The 17,678-nt window shown below is 34.9% G+C and overlaps 3 protein-coding genes across 3 annotated transcripts; all 3 read right to left on the minus strand.

Moving 5' to 3' along the window:
• Nucleotides 1-1,447: 1,447 nt before the first annotated feature.
• On the minus strand, nucleotides 1,448-3,933 carry LOC115975126. The gene is made up of 4 exons (XM_031095785.1): nucleotides 3,623-3,933; nucleotides 3,442-3,506; nucleotides 2,013-2,075; nucleotides 1,448-1,886 (listed from the first exon to the last, which is right to left on the minus strand). Exons 1-4 carry the CDS (start codon nucleotides 3,873-3,875, stop codon nucleotides 1,836-1,838), a joined length of 432 nt encoding a protein of 143 aa, XP_030951645.1. The 5' UTR covers nucleotides 3,876-3,933; the 3' UTR covers nucleotides 1,448-1,835.
• Nucleotides 3,934-9,754: 5,821 nt separating this feature from the next.
• Nucleotides 9,755-10,246, minus strand: LOC115962100 (probable transcription factor At1g11510). Its single transcript, XM_031080975.1, has one exon. The coding sequence runs from the start codon at nucleotides 10,244-10,246 to the stop codon at nucleotides 9,755-9,757; it is 492 nt and encodes a 163-aa protein (XP_030936835.1).
• Nucleotides 10,247-11,788: 1,542 nt separating this feature from the next.
• On the minus strand, nucleotides 11,789-13,934 carry LOC115975125 (probable receptor-like protein kinase At4g10390). The gene is made up of 3 exons (XM_031095783.1): nucleotides 13,639-13,934; nucleotides 12,877-13,475; nucleotides 11,789-12,717 (listed from the first exon to the last, which is right to left on the minus strand). Exons 2-3 carry the CDS (start codon nucleotides 13,322-13,324, stop codon nucleotides 11,960-11,962), a joined length of 1,206 nt encoding a protein of 401 aa, XP_030951643.1. The 5' UTR covers nucleotides 13,325-13,475; nucleotides 13,639-13,934; the 3' UTR covers nucleotides 11,789-11,959.
• Nucleotides 13,935-17,678: the final 3,744 nt, after the last annotated feature.

Below are 17,678 nucleotides of genomic sequence, written 5' to 3' on the forward strand. Positions count from 1 at the left end.
CTTCAACACTGCTCTAGGCTAACCGATCTCGTTGTCACCGTCGCTGATGTGCTCTAGGATCAAGGGCGACAGCAAGCAACACGTTGAGGTTAGTGACTGTTGAAGACTGAGGTCTTATTTCCCTTTAGGTTAGGAATTATTTTGGTTTAAAATTTGATTCAATCGGTGGTGCGAATTGATGGGTATTTAGTTTATAAAAATTTAATTATTATTATTATTTTTGTTCATTTAAAAATCTGTCTAAGTACTGAGTGAGGGAGGATTGATCTTGGGTTTTTTTTCCTAAGGTCTTTATTGGGCATTTGGGCTTGCTATTATTATAATTTTCTTTTACAGATTTTATTCAAAAAAAAAATTGGGCTTTTTCCTTTTGTTTGAAAGGCCCCAATATATTGTTAAGTGGACCAAACTATGGACCAAAGTTTAATTCTATTGAGCATAAATAAAACTCAGGGTGGTCACAAATATTTTTTTAAGGGTAGACAAGTATAAAATTTTAAATTAGGCCCTCAGAGCTAGGCAGAATTATTGTTGTGAAAATGCTTAAGCAAAAGCCGGCAAATCCAATTTTCGTTCTCAACGCATTGGTTGGTTTTTTTCCCCCCTTAGATTTTCTTTAATTGACTGTTGTGATGATGAATATGTACCTTGGATTTTATGTTTAGATGATGTATCTTTGAGATCAAAGTTGAATTTTGATCATTATACTGGTTTTATATTGGGGTAAATTGTGTTTGAGATCAAATTTTAAATCTGCTGCCCATCAGCTTTTCTAAAAAATCAAAATACATGAATAGATTATTGTTATATATATCGCCTCTTTGTTTGATATTTTTTAGTGAGTTTGTTCTCAGAAGACTTGGAAGTCTTCCAGGCATGGCATCCTCCGATCCTGGCTCAACGCCTAAATGAGAATTTTTCTTCAGATTGTGATTTTCATTTAGACATTGAAAGATAAAACATTGAAGTTAAGTTGTGTTTGGTTGTTAAGAAAAATGTGAGAAAATTCTAAGAAAACTCATTTGAACATAGCAAACTTTGAAGAAGAAATCAAGAAATGAAATTGAGGGAGATGATCTGAATTTTATACACTTACATGATATTTTTGCCATAATATTCAAATATTGCTTCAAATTTTTTATATGGCAAGTTATAAATGTATCCAATAGGTCTTGAATCCATGAACTCACCATCCACCTAACTCTTGAAAAGGAGGAGGTGCCAAAAATCGAGATTTGGCACCATACGTTGGGGGCCAACCACAAATATATGAACCACCGCTCAAGCATCATTCTAAATAATATTTTTCACAGTATGTACAACAAGGGTAAAGAAGGAAGTTCACGAAATCAATCCCATAAAGGGGCAAGAGATGTGTTTGCATTAATTTTTTTTTAATTAAAATAAATAAATAATAAAAGATCTAAACTACATTTACATATTCAAATTTGTAAATCCAAAACATAACCAGCTTGTTTAGGCATTTTGTAAAATAGAATTCACATTCATCATTGTGAACTTTGCCTTCTGTGTAAGTTACACCATTAAGTACACAATATCACAACCAACAACAAAATATAATTGGGAGCAAGCAAAGCAACTCATGCATAAATCATTTCTAATTACGCCCTCTTGAAGTCAGAAGACAAAAAATATCAAAGTAATTTAATGAATTAACTCAGGCTAGAACATATCAAAGTAACTTAATGAATTGACCTGAGCCCAAGGCAGCTGATTTCTGAGCAATACTTTGTGGTATTAGAGGAAACTAAAAGATCAGAGTTTATCATGTAGATATGCTGAGATAAATATAGCCAACGCACAGATAGAAAGACCTAACAGGGGGCCTGCAGGAGTAAACTTACGTGTAGCTGCCAATCGTATAGCTGAGAACATAAAAATGAAGGGAGAGAGAGCAGGCTTCAAGTCAGTCCAGGAAGAAATGCAGAGACATTTTAACGCCAATACATAAAGAGGGAAAACTCAAAAACATGAACATTGAAAAGGCGTACCAAATACAGAAGAGAAAAGGAATGAGGATCCAAACCCAACAGCATCACCGATAGCTTTTGTATCTGGTACTTGCATAAGAAAGTAAGGCTATTGTGAATTGCATAAAAAAGTTAAGGCTATTGGGAATTGCAAATATTCTGCATAAGAACACTGAACTGTTCGTAGTGGGGAGTTGGGGGGATACTGTACTTGTAAAGTTCTTATTTGGAAACAATTTCTCCAAAGATTATTCAGATTATTTTTTCATTTTCAGCTTGTTTATGAATAAAATTAATGAACCTCCACCTCCAACCCTCAACCCCACCCCCCCCCCCCAAAAAAAAAAAAAAATTCCAAAACTAACATCGTTCCTCTTTTTTCAGAAATTTGAATTTCTTATATTAGTTATTTTATATATAAAAGTGAATTTATTATATTAGATAAATGCATAAAACAAAATTGTCTAGTAATGTGAGGCATAATATTCATAAGGTCAAATGTGATGTAGATAATTTTCTTTAATATTTGATCTAATAACACAGAAAATAATAATACTAGTTGCAGTAGAAGTAATATTAATATGAAAACTAGAGGTATGGTGTTGGTGCAGTGACAACAGGTAGTAGGTTTGAGTTCAGAAATCAACCTCTTCAAAAAAATAATAATAATAAAGTTGGGGTTAAGGCTACCTATCAATCACCTCTCTCAAACCAACAAAAAGGGTAAGCCTTGTACACTAGGTATGACCTTTTATTAATATGAAAACTAATGACAGTAATGGTAATAAACTTTGTTTCTATTTCACAGTTCTTTTAGCAAAAATCTAAATGTGTTAAGGATTGGATGTCAATGTGAAATTTCAGTGAATTCAATACATTTTTTAGTAATTTTAATACTTACAGGTAACATTGAGTTTAATAGAATATTCTCAGCCAAAGAATTCTGATGCTATCTACTTATAGAATAAAACGGTGTTCTCAACTGGACAATTGACCTATAATGACCGCAAGCCTCTACTTTAAAAGATCCCTACGAAAAATAATTCGAGGAGTTCTAGGCATCTATCTTTTGTATGGAGTATGAAATTTATTCAATTTGTTTAAAACCGCATGGATATCATATGTTTACTGATCAAACATATCCTTCCTCAAAAAGTGGTTAATAAGGTAGCGTGGAACAGAATTTTAATCCATTGAAGGGAAATGTCGTTGTTAATTTCTTTGCAAGCTAAGGAGAAAAATGTGATGGAACGTGACAGAAGGGACACATTGTAATTGTAAATAGTGAAGGTGTAAAAGTTCTAAATTGTACATCCAAAAAGAAGAAAAATGCAATTTTCAAAGCTAAAAGGGTGTTAGTTCGGGGAGATGAAAAACAAAGAAAGCTAGTAGCAATTGAAATAAAATAAATAGTAGAGCTAATATTTGAAGTTGAAAATGCTAAACTTACAGATGCCATTAGAGCAGCCCCAGTAGTTCCGCCGAAAAGTGATCCCTTGCTTCTTGATTTTGTATCTGGCAGCCGCAATTTGTAAACAGAGAAATTATGTGAAGAGATTAATTTTATATTTTTTTTTTTATTAAACAAAATAAAAAGCTTCAAAATTTGAAAAAGAAATGAAAGAGTTTACAGGCAAAGAGACCGCCGCCTAGAAGCAGGAGTCCGTAGGCGGCAGAGGTGGCTGGGGCGAGGTCTGCCAGTTGAGAATTGCACCGAAATAGGATGCGGCTGCTGCTGGCTTTGGATTTGCTCATCCTTGCATATTGATAACTGTTACTCCAATTTACATTTAATGCCACTGCGCCACATTTCAGATGATGATGCTCCTGGAAACAACCAGCGGCCGGAGCCGTGATCGGTAACCAGGAGGAGTAGTAGGCCATCTCTCTCTCTCTCTCTCTCTCTCCGGTGTAGTCTACTAATACTGTAGTCTCAGTTCGATGCCTTCTCTTCTTTCGGAAATTGAGTGCTCAAGTGGGCCTCAGCCCACAATCGAACCGGACGAGGTTTTTCAATGCCAGCCCCATCATCCGTTTTTTTGAGGCCGCCTAACATGGACCAAAAGCCCACACTCTTCTCTCTACTCTTCCTCGTGCTTAATAATAATAACTAGTCGCTAATCTGTGCAATGCATGAAAAAACTATTGACTCTAAAAAAAAAATCCAACAATTAGTAAATAGTCATTTTGCTAGTTCATTTTTTTTTTTAAATGAAGAAATATTTAATTTCTATACTTTTCCATAGTTTAGAAGTGTTATTTATCATTGAATGTTATTGGGTTGCAAGTGTATAGTTACTGAAATCTACAAAGTAATTTACAATTTTTAAATTAATAAAGCAAAACTTCCTATAATTATATATATAGGCACACTGAAAACTAATATAAACTGCAAATATATAAACAAAGACCATGATATGAGGAAGACGCACCAAATTTCAAATTTGAGTAATAATATGACTTTCTCGTAATAATAACAATATAGACAATTCAAAACATAGAACAATATCAAAACAAATAATTAATCAACCAAACATCATAGCTTTTAATAAGAAAAAAAAATCCCAATCACATGAACCTAAATAAAAAGTATTTAAGGTGAAGAATTAAGATCAACCTACTGAAACACAAACACCAAAAACTCCAAAACTTAAAACTTCAAAATTTATAGAATCCCCAAATTCTACTTCAAAACCAAACCAAATTCAATAAATTTATATATAACATACCAAATAAAAATTTATCCTTAATTGAACATGCTTTTGAGATCAAAATAAAGAATTAGAAAACAGAGATTATGTACTCTATATACCAGATTATATGTGACATTAAGTGAGGAATACCATAAAACATTATTGCACCTAAAAGAAAAATTAGATTAAAAAAAAAAAAAAAACTACTAATTCTCTTATCTGCTAGGTTGTGTTCCTAGGAAACCTACAAAATCAAAAGATTAAAAAAAAAAAAAAAATATGAAGAACCATCAAATAAACAATTTTTTATTCAATGGATGGTGAGTTCTTCAAACATGCGTCAAAGTCCACCAAAAAAATGGTGTTTGATAATAGATTAAGTGTGGTTTTGAAAGTAGCTCTCCCAATATCTACTACCTCACTACTTTGATGAGTATCAGCTAGGAGGTCTTGCACTTTCTTGTGTCTTATAGCTTGGTTAGCATCAAGTGTCTTGTTGGCGAATGGTTGTTCCATGCATATTCTGCGAAGGTTTCTCCACTGGGTTGAAACAGATGCCCTGCGTAGGTTCTTAGGGGAAGGGAAGAGTTCTAGGGTTTTTATGTTTTAGTAGTAGCAAAATAGCGTGTAGTATTCTTTTTTGGTAGTAGCATGTCTTCTTCTTCTTCTTCTTCTTTTTTTTAAAAAAAAATTGTTTTAAAAAAATGATAATGATGAGTTTGAATTTAAGTTGGACTTATTAGAGAAATAGAGTTTCACTCCTTGTTAAGTTTGGATTAAACAAAAATAAAAAATAATTTTATTTAAATAAAATGATAATTTTATTTAAATACATTTTATTTAAATATTATGCTGACGTGAAAAATTGTGAGAGTTTCAGAAGTTTCGGTTATATATATAGATAACTAGTTGCTAACCTGTGCGATGCACATGAAAGCTTATTATGTTGCCTTCGTCTTTGTCATCATCTCTTTCAATTCTCTGTTCATCTGAATCTTCATGCTTCTTAACATGGCTTCAATTTGCAGTGTGTTTTCTTTTTGTGAAAAATTTTTGTTGAAATTTTTGTTATAGAATTTTAGTTGAAGTAGAATTTTTCAAGTTCTTGAAACATATATCTAATAGAGTTTTACTTAAACTAAACTATTGTATCACTTGATAAGATAATCACACGTTGAAGAGAAATAATAAATATAAAATATATAAAACTTAAAATAAAAAGAATCTAAAATAAAAAGAAAAAAAAATAGTGATGATGTAAAAAATTGTGGGAGTTTCAAAGGTTTCGGTTTTATATTGATATATAGATAATAATAATAATAATAATATATATAGATTAATAAAAAAAATATTATCCTACCCTAATTAGTAATTAGTAAAATATGATAGGTGTATAATATGGTAAATATATGGGTATAATTCGGCATCTCTTTAGAAAATATATTTCAAAAATTCGGTATAAAAATAATAGAGTAGAGTACAAGTGTGCAACTACTATAGGTTTACTTTTATAACTATTTGTGTTTATGTAGACCGTTTCTTAATGTTTTTCTATACCATTTTTTTTATCAATTAAACAATACGGTTCTCAATAGAATGCAAATAATTTTTTTTTTTTTTTGGGGAAAAAAACTATTTATATAACCATACAATTCAAAAGAGAATGTCAAAACCCGATTTTTTTTACAAAAAAAAAAAAAAAAAAAAAAAAAAAAAAAAAAAAACTTTACGAAGATATGCCTATTGTATATATAGTGTATGTTTGGCAAAAATTAAAAAGTCAGCTTATTTTACTATTTAACTTATTTTTGGTACTATTCATTGGTTTCATTGTACTGTTTTAGCTAACTTTTACTTCTTCTTTTTTTATACAGGATAGAATTCTACTCTAACCTAATCTAAGTGTATATGTGTGTGAAACTCTCTTTTGGAGACTTGAACCCTGGCCCTTACCCTCCACATCCCACAAGTACTTATACCTGTGGAGTGACCATTGCACCTAAGATGTGCGGTGGTAGCTAACTTTTACATTTATCTACAGTACTTTTAGCAAAAAAATTTCAGTTTCAACAAAATAAGGGGATCTCAAATAGACCCATAACATATGCGTTTTTACTAACTAGGAATCCTACAATTACTAAAATAATTCCTTGTGTCACACCCCCAACCCGAACAAATAGGCTTAAGCAAACAACAATTAACAGACACACACATTATAAGAGTGCAAGACCATCTTATACAATAATGACTATCCTCAAAGAATTATTACATCAAAGTAAAATCCAAACTATCTTTAATAATTCAATTGCCAAAAATCTCCAAAGCATTGATGAAAATTGTAGGGGTAAGGGCCTAAGATCATATATTGGGCTCTGGCCTTCACCCAAGACAATTGATAAGTTCGAGGAGAGGCAAATAGTTATTAAGGGATCCCCAGTTAAAGTCTCATAAGCAGGAAATGAATGGAAGATGATTCGAGGAGGAATACCTTCTCAGATGCGACGAATGTAGCTCAAGTGTGTACCCTAACAATTAGAGTGACCCTCCAAAAGGCTATAGTGATAGGAATGTACCTCATGAACATACGAGAAAGAATGAAACTCAAAATATCTAAGGAAAAACTGCTATCACTGCATTAAATGCGTTACAGCTACTTTTCTGGCCACATTTATGTGGAGAAGACCTCTAAACAGTACTGCCTTAGCTACCACAACTCACAGAAGGCTGAAAGGGGTGTCTAATGGAATGGGCACTCAAGTAGGGACTCAGATGATCAACAAGTGTAGGATCAAAATGGCCCAAAAGGGGCTATATAATGTAAGAGACCCTCCATGAGAAAGGGATCAGAAAATAGAGAGAAAAAATATTATAGCAATCTAAATTATTCTGATATCCAAGAGTGATCATTATATACAGGTCTGACCTCCTCGGACTGAAAGTCTATTGATATCAGCATCTTTTATTTGTGTTTGATTGTCATACAATTCAATATTAGCCATTATCCAACTCATTAGGACCTAGTTCTTTAACCCATTCTCTACAAATTTATTGTATTGGGCTCATTGGACCAAGACTCCATACATTTTGGGCTTGGGCCACAAATTGTGACCCTACAAAAATAAAAGTTCAAATCTCCAATACAATTTTTTTTTTTTTTTTTTTGGTTGAGATAGTTATACTATGTTGCTAATCTCATAACTCAAATCATTTCCCCCTTAAACTCTCAAGCACTTTGTGTGTAGATAGGTGTCAATTAAGTTACAAGACTTCTGACTTCAATACATAAAATAATAAATAGCAAGAAATTACTAAATACTAAAAGCCCAATCTTATTCCAAAAAAGATTCATAAGCTCCACTCATTGGCATCTGAAGATGTAAAATTCATTTTTCTCTATTTTGGATAACACTAGGGAAAAAAAATTAGAAAAACATGTGTACCCACATCTAGTCATGTATTATTGTTTAAAATTTTACTCATTGCTACAGTTAAATCTAGCTATACATGGCCATCGTATAAAAATCTAAAAATTAAATGCGCATATTTTATTCTGGACAAAGTTTGTTTACAAGCTTAATTGTAGCCAAAGGCTACAACTCTCACTAAAAAAAGAAAAATTAACATGACTATATATTTTGAAAATTTAACCATTATATTGTGTGTTCTTTATGTTTTTAACACACGTATCAATTTTCTTGTCAATCGAATGTTCTTTACTATTCGATTCATAAACTTATACGCATAATTTTAGACTACAAAAATTTGAAATTTAAACATGTAATTGATGACATAACTCTTGATTTTTGATCTTCTAGAAATATTGCAAGTTTGGAAGATATAAGAATAAAATGTAATCCAATGGTAGATTTGTTAAAATTTACATCCAATAAAAAAATATTAGATGGATTGTAGTTTTAGGCTATAACCAAATTTGTAACCAAACTTTTTCCTTTAATTCCACCCACATCTCTCTTCAATTATTTTACTATCAAAAACTCAATGTAGATCTGTGTGTGTGGTCAACAGAGAAATCTCTCTTTATAGCACTTTGGACGAGGGAAGTGGGTGATTACTTTGGGCTTATCTTTGTGGACTTGAGACAAGAAGATGACAATGCTCATTGAAGACTAAAATATCTCTCTCTCTCTCTCTCTCTGAGAGCTAGCTTGTCTTTGATATCATTATCATTTTTTTTTTCTTGATTGAATGTTAGATTAACCAATTTTATGGTTCAATGTCAAAATGAGCAAAATTTTCTATGTTGACTCAACTACTTTAACCTAGTTGACCAACAATCAAAGAAAGCCAAAATTTCAACAAACCACCTAATTTTAACATTTCATATCAAAATGCATACTTTCTTACACTTTTCACAAGTTTGGGTTGGCTGAGTTGGAATGCAGTGAAATGAGTTTTTATTTGGTTGTTTCTATTATTTTATTGGAATGATTTTTTTTATCGACTAAAAAAAAAAGAGATCGGATGTAGGATGAATTGTAAAATAATATGTTAAAATAGATAAAGTAGCTTTTAAAAAAACTAAACACCAAAGTTTTTAACACCTCAAATGTAAATGCTCTTATATATAGTTTTTTAAAGTCTCAAATTTTACAAATACAATTGTATTTTTATCCACTTTCATCAAAATCATTAAAAAGCTAATACATACGTACACTATGTCTGATTGACCATTAGAAAAATTAAGGAATAGAAACTTTCAAATTTATTACTATTCTTTTCAATATTTTGTTTCGTAAATGGGGAGAAAAACAATAAAACAATAAAATATTATAGGGCCTGTTTGGTCATAGTTTTCAAAAATTGTTGTTTAAAAAGATGTGAAAATTGTGGTTTAAAAAGTGTTGTTGAACAACGTGTTTTTAGTGTGAATAAAACAAAAAAATGTGTTTGGTATCATAGTTCAAACAATATTTTTCAGTGTTCAAAAAATGTAAAATATGTGTTTGGTATGTGTGTTTTTAATGATAAAAAAAGCTGACACATATTAAATAATAATTTTTTAATCCCTTCTTTTTCCCTTCTCTTTCCTTATTCCTTCTCTTCTGTCTTTTATCCCTTTCTCTTCAGTCTTCCCTCAGAGCAGAGATCCAAAAAACCAAACTCCCCATCAATCTCCATCTTCTCACCATACTTGTACAAAACCGGAGACGACTCCGTCAATTCCTCCTTCAAACTCCTAATCAAACTATTACCTTTCTGATTCTTATTATTGTTGTTGTCCTTAGCCTTAGCTTTCCCATTTTTGTTGTCCTTAGCTTTAGCTTTCCCATTGTTGATGTCCTTAGCTTTCTCAATCCCAGTAGCAGCTTCAACGGAGCCCCAAATCTTCTTCGACAACTCGTAAGTCTTTTGTTCGTGGGGTTTCGAAAAGGTCGGGTCTTTGCCTTTCTTTCCTCGTCCGGCATTGTTGTTGTACTTCTTCCTTAACCTCTTCATCTTGTCCACCAGCTGGGCCTTCGTGACCTCCACATGGAGGCTCTTCTTAACGAACTCAAAAAACGCGGCGGGATCCGTGCCGCGCAAGGCGGTGTAGTCCAACATCCCTCATCTTCATTGACGCCTAAGAAGATCGACGGCTGGGCTTTACGTTCGTCGCTGTCGAGTCGTCGTTCCGAATCACTCACACAGATTTCTCAGTTTTTTTGGGTTTTTTTTTCCTGTATTCCTCACCAATCGGGTGGGGAGGCGTGATCTTTGTAGCTGCGTGTCAATGGGTTTTTTTTTTTTTTTTTTTTTTTTTTTTTTTTTTTTTTTTTTTTCTGAGGCAGAATGGCACTGGGTGAAGGGAGTTATGGAGGTGAGTGGAGAGTTCCGGGTTCACTGCAGCTGGTGTGATCTTTGTAGTGGTTTTGGGAATGCAAGGTTGGTGATGAATTTTAGTGGGAAAATAGATTATTTGGAACAGAGCACAAACGGGACTTGGTCTTTGTCAGCTGCGGATCCGAGTGACAATTGTTATGCTTACAATTTTTGTGGAAAATTTGGTTGCTGTAATTTAAACAATAATAAATTGCCATGCAAATGTTTGCCAGGGTTCATGCCCCATGTTGCTCAGTAGTGGTATTCTGGAGATTTTTCAGATGGGTGCACTAGAAATTCGATGTCCTGTGGTGACACCTTCTTAAACTTAATGATGATGAATATATGGGGAAAACCAGAACAAAGGTATCAGGTTGGAAACGAAACAGAATGCAAAGAGTTGTGCCTAAAAACTACGAATTGTACTTTGTAAAGAGAGGAGACAGACGACCAAAAAAAGCTGATCAGGTGGGCCCGTTTGAATCTCACTTTTATTACCGAAGTGCCACTGAAAAACAATTTTGTTGTTTAAAATCTGCTCCGACTTGATTTCAAAACATGTTGTTCAAACATTGTTTTTGGAGCAACCATTTTTAAACAACCCAGAACACGGTAGGTTAACCAAACACATTGTTTTAAATTTTGAACACTAGTGTTCAGTGTTTAAACACTGAACACTATGTTTTCAGTTGACAAACCAAACAGCCTCATAATCTCTAGATATTTTTAATATAAATTTTAATTTTAATTCTTTTATTGTTTTTCTCCCCGTTTTAAGTTATACTCCCCTCTATTAACAAATGAACATTGATGTCTAGCTTTGAAAATAATCTTTCTAATATTTCTCTTATTTTCATAATAAAAATATCTAGAGACTATAATCTATTTGCATTGACATGTCAAGTGTGTGTTTGGATACCAATGAAAATTAAAATTATTTTATTATTCAACTTATTTTTGCAACTATTCATGGGTCTCACCATACTTTTTGATACTATTTATGGGTCCCACTGTACTATTTCAACTAATTTTTACTTTTATTTACCGTATTTTCAATAATAAGTTTTTAATTTTAGCAAAATTAGCGCTATACAAACAGACATGTTCATTTGAAAAAGTAAAACAAACTAATAATATTTTTCTCTAAAAAAAATTATAATATAAATAAATTTATTTCTACCTACTTTTTTTTTTTTTTTTTTGGGAGAATGTATTTCTACCTACTTAAAAATAGAAAACAATGATAAAAAATCAAAAAATAATTACAAAAAAAACGCACGGGAGGGTCGTTAAAGTGTCACTGTCGAATGATAATATGAATGTACATGGGATGTTATTCAACACCAACCCTAATGAATCCAGTTGCAAAAGATCAAAAGTGTAATATAAGTATTTTTTTTCTTTTTTCTTTTTTACAAATTTACAGAATCACACTAATAGATCATGAATCACGAATCACGAGTTGACCAAATTTGTCTTTGTCCGGTGGCGGTGAGAAATGGAAAGAGGTGGAAGAGATTTTGACATTTTGTCCTTGATAGTTTGCAAGATGTGGGTGGCAGAAGGCCTGAGGGTGGGCGAGTGGCCAAGGCAGAGGGCTGAGATGGAAAGCATGGCCCTTGCTTCTTCCATATCATAGTCTCTGCCCAGTCGTGGGTCCACCATGTCCGCCACATCCCTCGTCAGCAATGTCGGTCCCACTATAGATGTCAAGAACTGGTCCCTTTCGGAACAGAAGGCCTCCATCCCTGTCACAAGCTCCAAAACCACGACTCCATAGCTGTAAATGTCGTTCTTCTTTGAGGCTAATCCAGTTCTCAGGTAGTGTGGATCGGTGTAACCTGGAGAACCCATCATCACTTGCTTCCTCCTCGAGGAATAAGCAGGGGAAGATGAAGAAGGTGGGAGTATAGACGAAGAAAACCCCATCTTTGAGAAACCGAAATCACAGAGCTTGCAGTTGAGATGGTGGTCCAGTAGGATGTTTGAAGCTTTAATGTCACCGTGAACAATCTGTGGGCTACACTTTTCATGCAAATATTCTATTGCTTGCGCTAGCTGGAAGGCTATTGTCATGCGGCTTCTCCACGAAAGCACAGGCAATGATTTCCTTTTGCTTTTTGCATCTTCTTCTGCTATACCATCACCACCACCATGGAGCTTCTCTTGCAAGCTTCCGTTGGAGACGTACTCAAATACCATTGCCCCTTGTTCTGAAATTATATATATATTATATGTATCAAATATCAATATATCACAACTTCTCAAAAAAAAAAAAAAAAATCAAAATAGCACGGATTAATTTCAGATCTCAAATCTTCAATTAATTAAAAAGATAAGAGCAAAATACTACATATATGTAAAGTACTCACCTCCGTCATCACAATAACCAAGAAGCTTGACGATATGTTGATGGCGAAGACGGAGCAGGATGTCCAGTTCTTGCTTGAACAATTGGTTGAGGCGCTCACTGCCAATGTGGACCTTAATTGCCCCCAGCTCCAGTTCCAGGCCCTGAAAGTGAGCCAAATAGACGGTGCTAAATCCTCCCGATCCAATCACCTTGGAGAAGTTCTTGGTCAGCCTCTCAACCTCATCCCAACTGAATTTCCTGATCACCCCAACCCCATCAATATTCCGCTTTTGACCATCAATTAGCTCAAGTCTATTAGTCTTACTACTATCATCAGTAGCTGTATTAGTAGTGGTGCCATTGCTAGTAGACTGGTTCCGGTTCCCATCATGGTCCTGATTATAAGTAACGACACGATTGGATCTGCGTCTAATTTTGAATCCAATAAGGCACTTGAGGAAACCCATCACTTCCAATTCCAAAAGCAGCAAAGCCAAGTATAAGGATAGCTAGCTAGCGCTGGTCAACGTGGTGTGGTTTGATGTCCCTCCTGTCTGTCCTTGAAACTTTTATAGGAGATGGAGGTGTCGGTGGGTGCAGTGTAGTTGGTAATAGAATCTATCAAGTATTGTATTAGATCAAGGACAAACTAGTAGCGGTGGTACTAATACTAAGTGCTAACATAGGAAGAAGAAGAAGAAGCGACCCAGAAAGAGTCTAGGTGAGTTTGAAAAACTAAAAAAGAAGAGATTTCAAAATGAAAAAGGGATGGACAACACACCAGAAGACAAATACGGACTGTCGGTTCAGGGTACAGACCCGTGCGGTTGAACCTCTCTAGATTTGTTTAATCTTCATACTGGGGTTCGCTACGGATGCAGAATCCAACAGTGCCTCCTTTTCTGATCTAGAGTTTAGAGAAAATGAAGCTTCCAAGGAAAACAGTTTTATTATTTGTTAAACGTGACATTGTCTCATCACAACAAGAGGGACCGTTTCTAACGATGGAACATCAAATAAATATGGGTTTTAAAAAAATAATCCAGTTGTGATTTTCCAAGATTCTGGTTTCCTACCCTCTACTTTTTTTTCTTCTTCTCTTTTTTTCCTACCTTTTTTTTTTTTAATTTTTTTAATTTTTTGGCCTTATGTCAATTCTCAGGTCAAATTAGGAGGATTGCTAGTTGCTCACTCGCTTTAAAATTTAAAACACGAGGCAATACTATAGGCATCACCTTGTGGCCCACTAATACCACTAAAGGCAAAAACTTTTTTTACACATTGTGATTTATAACTTTTTCTTCTCTTCTTTTCTTTTCTTTTCTTTTCTTTTTTTTTTTTTTTTTTTTGAAGAAACACATTGTGATTTATAACCGTTAAATCTTAGTTATAATATATTTTATATTGAATATGCTTGTATAGATGTGGAAGAGGGAAGCATAAAATAGAAATACAAGAACACGAGAATTACGTGATTCAGCTTAACAACCTACGTCCACAGAGGAAACCCTAAAAATGTCTACATCTTTAATATATATTAGAGTGTAGTACAAATCCTTTGTTACAATGAACCATAATATGGGTATATATAGTAGACTAAACCCTAAACTAATAGACTTCTAGTATAAGTAAGAGACTTGGCTTACACACAAAATAAAATTAAGTTTGAACCTATGCTAATGGGCAAATATATCTATAACAATAACTAAAGACAAAATTTAGTTACAAAATTAGTTGTAACCTAAGGTTACAATTTTACTTAATTAAATAAGCAATACTACATATTTTGAAAATCTAACTATTGAATTGTATGTTCTTTATGCTCTTAATACACATGTCAAATTTTGTGTCAATCAGATATTATTTACTATATGACTATAAGTTTATATTTTATACATAATTTTAAATTACAAAAACTTGCAATTTAAATAGTTTATTAATGACATAGCTATTGATCTTTAATTTTTTAGAAATTTTGTAGCTGGTGGGACTAACGAACTCCCCTTCCTGGACGACCTTCTCAAATATATTAGTCCACCTTGGCACGACACAGAGGAACATAAGCGAATCATTAATAAGAGCATTCAATGCCTTGGGCAATTACCAATCAAGGGGCAAACCGTTGGAGTCCCATCAAAACTCATATTCATGAGCCCTGAGGCGTTACAAAAAGGGCACTAAAGCTGCAATTAAGGCCCCAACGACTAGAAACCATGAAGCTGTATATATACTGATCAGAGACAAAGCAGGTACAGAGATTCATCCAAAAATACTCTTATATTCAGAACAGTCTTATTATTCTCTAAAAACTCCCATATATACTAACTTTGGCATCGGAGATGTTGTGGCAGGCACCATACCGATGACCACCTTAAAGGAGCCATTGTTCTACATTTGCAGAGTTGGTGGCACGGATTCAGCTTCGTCTGGACGAACCTACAAGACTGATGATTTGCACATCATTAGTTTGGCGTCGTCTGTTGGAATGACATTTTCACACTTAGGTTTGAAAGTATGGTTCCAGTCAATTCCCAAATTCAAATGGAGTCCAACCAAGATCCTACAACATTAGCTTGCAAATCCAGACACTTGCAGCTAGCATGGAAGAACTCACCAGGTAGAACCAGGAGTTGAGGCTACGGCTTCAGCAAGAGGAGAACCGGTCTAGGGCTAATCAAGAAGACAAAGGAGATAGTCATAGAAGGAGCGGTCAAGGACCAGCTACTTTAGATGAACCAAACTCGGATCTCTTCCAGGAGATGAGAAAGGAATGGACAAGTTAAGGAATGCCATTAAAGGGAAGAAAAATCAAAGCCTGGATAGGATGGTCAAAACGACAAATTCACCTTTTACAGCGGCAGTCTTGGAATGTCTAGTACCGTCGAAATTTTGCCTGCCTTAGCTTGAACCATTTGACGGACTTAAGGACCCCCTGGACCACCTCAACACCTTCAAGACGACACTGGGCCTTCAACAGCCTCCTGACGAAATATTGTGTCGCTCTTTTCCCACCACTCTCAAAGGAGCTGCAAGGGAGTGGTTCACGAAGTTACCAACATCGTCCATCGACAGCTTTGAATAGTTGGGCAATGCCTTCTTATGCCACTTCGTTGGAGGACAACGCTCGAGAAGGCCCGCAGGCCACTTACTCACCATTAGACAAGGGGAGAAAGAGACCCTGAGGTCGTACGTGAAATGTTTCACTCGAAAAATTTTAGAGGTAGACGAAACTGATGACAAGGTACAGTTAACTACCTTTAAAGCTGGATTGAAATCCAGGGAGTTCGTGGTCTCACTCGCGAAGAATACTCCGAAGACGATGGTAGAAATGCTTTTGAAGGCACAAAAATACATGAACGCAGAAGACGCTTTAGCCGCGATAAAGGACGTAGAAAAGACTAGTGAAAAAGGAAAGGAGGATGACCGCAAAGGACGAAAAAGGGATTTCCCCAATCGTCAGCCTAGTGACGGGGATAAAAGGAAAGATGAAAAGGCTCCTCGAACGGTAAAACTCATACCTTTAGTTATGCCTGTTGACAAAATTTTGGCACAGATTAAAGATGAGCACTACCTCAAATGATCAAGGCCATTACATTCGTCACCTAATATGCGTGACAAGAAGAAGTACTACCATCTTCTCTTTGCAAACGATAGCTTAATTTTTTGCAAGGCCAAGGAGGATGAATGTTTAAAGTTGCTTGAGATTTTGGCGACCTATGAGAGAGCCTCGGGGTAGCAACTTAATAGGGCAAAAACAACACTCTTTTTCAGTAAATCAACCTCATCTGAAGTGCAAGAGGTAATCAAAGAGGCTGTTGGGGTACAGGTGGTTTAGCAATATGAAAAGTATTTAGGTCTGCCTTCCTTTGTGGGTAGAAATAAAAAGGAAAGCTTTGCCCATCTAAAGCAAAGAATTTGGAAAAAATTGCAAGGGTGGGAAGTTAAACTACTATCACAAGCAGGGTGAGAAATTTTAATCAAAGTTGTCGTACAAGCACTCCCTACCTATACGATGTCTTGCTTCAAGTTACCAGCCACTCTTTGTCATAAGATTGAAGCTTTGATCCGGAAATTTTTTTGGGGGCAACGTGGAAATGCTAGGAAGATACATTGGGTAAAGTGGCAAGAATTGTGTAAAACCAAAGTCACATGGTGGTATGGGCTTTAAAGACCTCTCTCGGTTTAATGATGCTCTCTTGGCTAAACACACGTGGCGACTCCTTCATGACCATCACTCCTTATTTTATCAGGTCTTCAAGGCAAAATTTTTCCCAGATTGTAGTATTATGGAAGCAAGGGAACCAAGCAACGCTTCGTTTGCATGGAAGAGTATCCTTAGGGGTTGAGATGTAATTAAAAGAGAGGTTGTTTGGCAGATTGGGAATGGAAAATCAGTGCATATATGGGGTGATAGGTGGCTACTAGGGAAGTCAAATAATAAAATCATCTCCCCTTCTATTGCAAATGATAACTCTCCCATGGTTAGTTCCTTGATTGATTAGACCAACCGTGTGTGGAAGGGGGACCTCATTGAGTCCTATTTCTTTGAGTGGGAAGCCAATATCATCAAGAACATACCTCTTTGCCGATCTATACAAGAGGATGTTTTAATATGGCCTTTTAGCCTGGACAAAGAGTATTCAGTTTAGACGGGATATAAATTTCTACAGAAGCAGTGCAAAGCTAGTGAACCTGGCTCCTCTGATGGTATCACATTGCGGCCCCTATGGAAGAAGATTTGGGGTTTAAAAGTTCCAAGGAAGGTCAAAAATACGGTATGGCATGCTTGCAAGAATGTGCTGCCCACCAAGATGAATTTGC

This window comes from Quercus lobata, chromosome 2 (genome assembly GCF_001633185.2).
Source record: "Quercus lobata isolate SW786 chromosome 2, ValleyOak3.0 Primary Assembly, whole genome shotgun sequence".
Classification (NCBI taxonomy): Eukaryota; Viridiplantae; Streptophyta; class Magnoliopsida; order Fagales; family Fagaceae; genus Quercus; species Quercus lobata.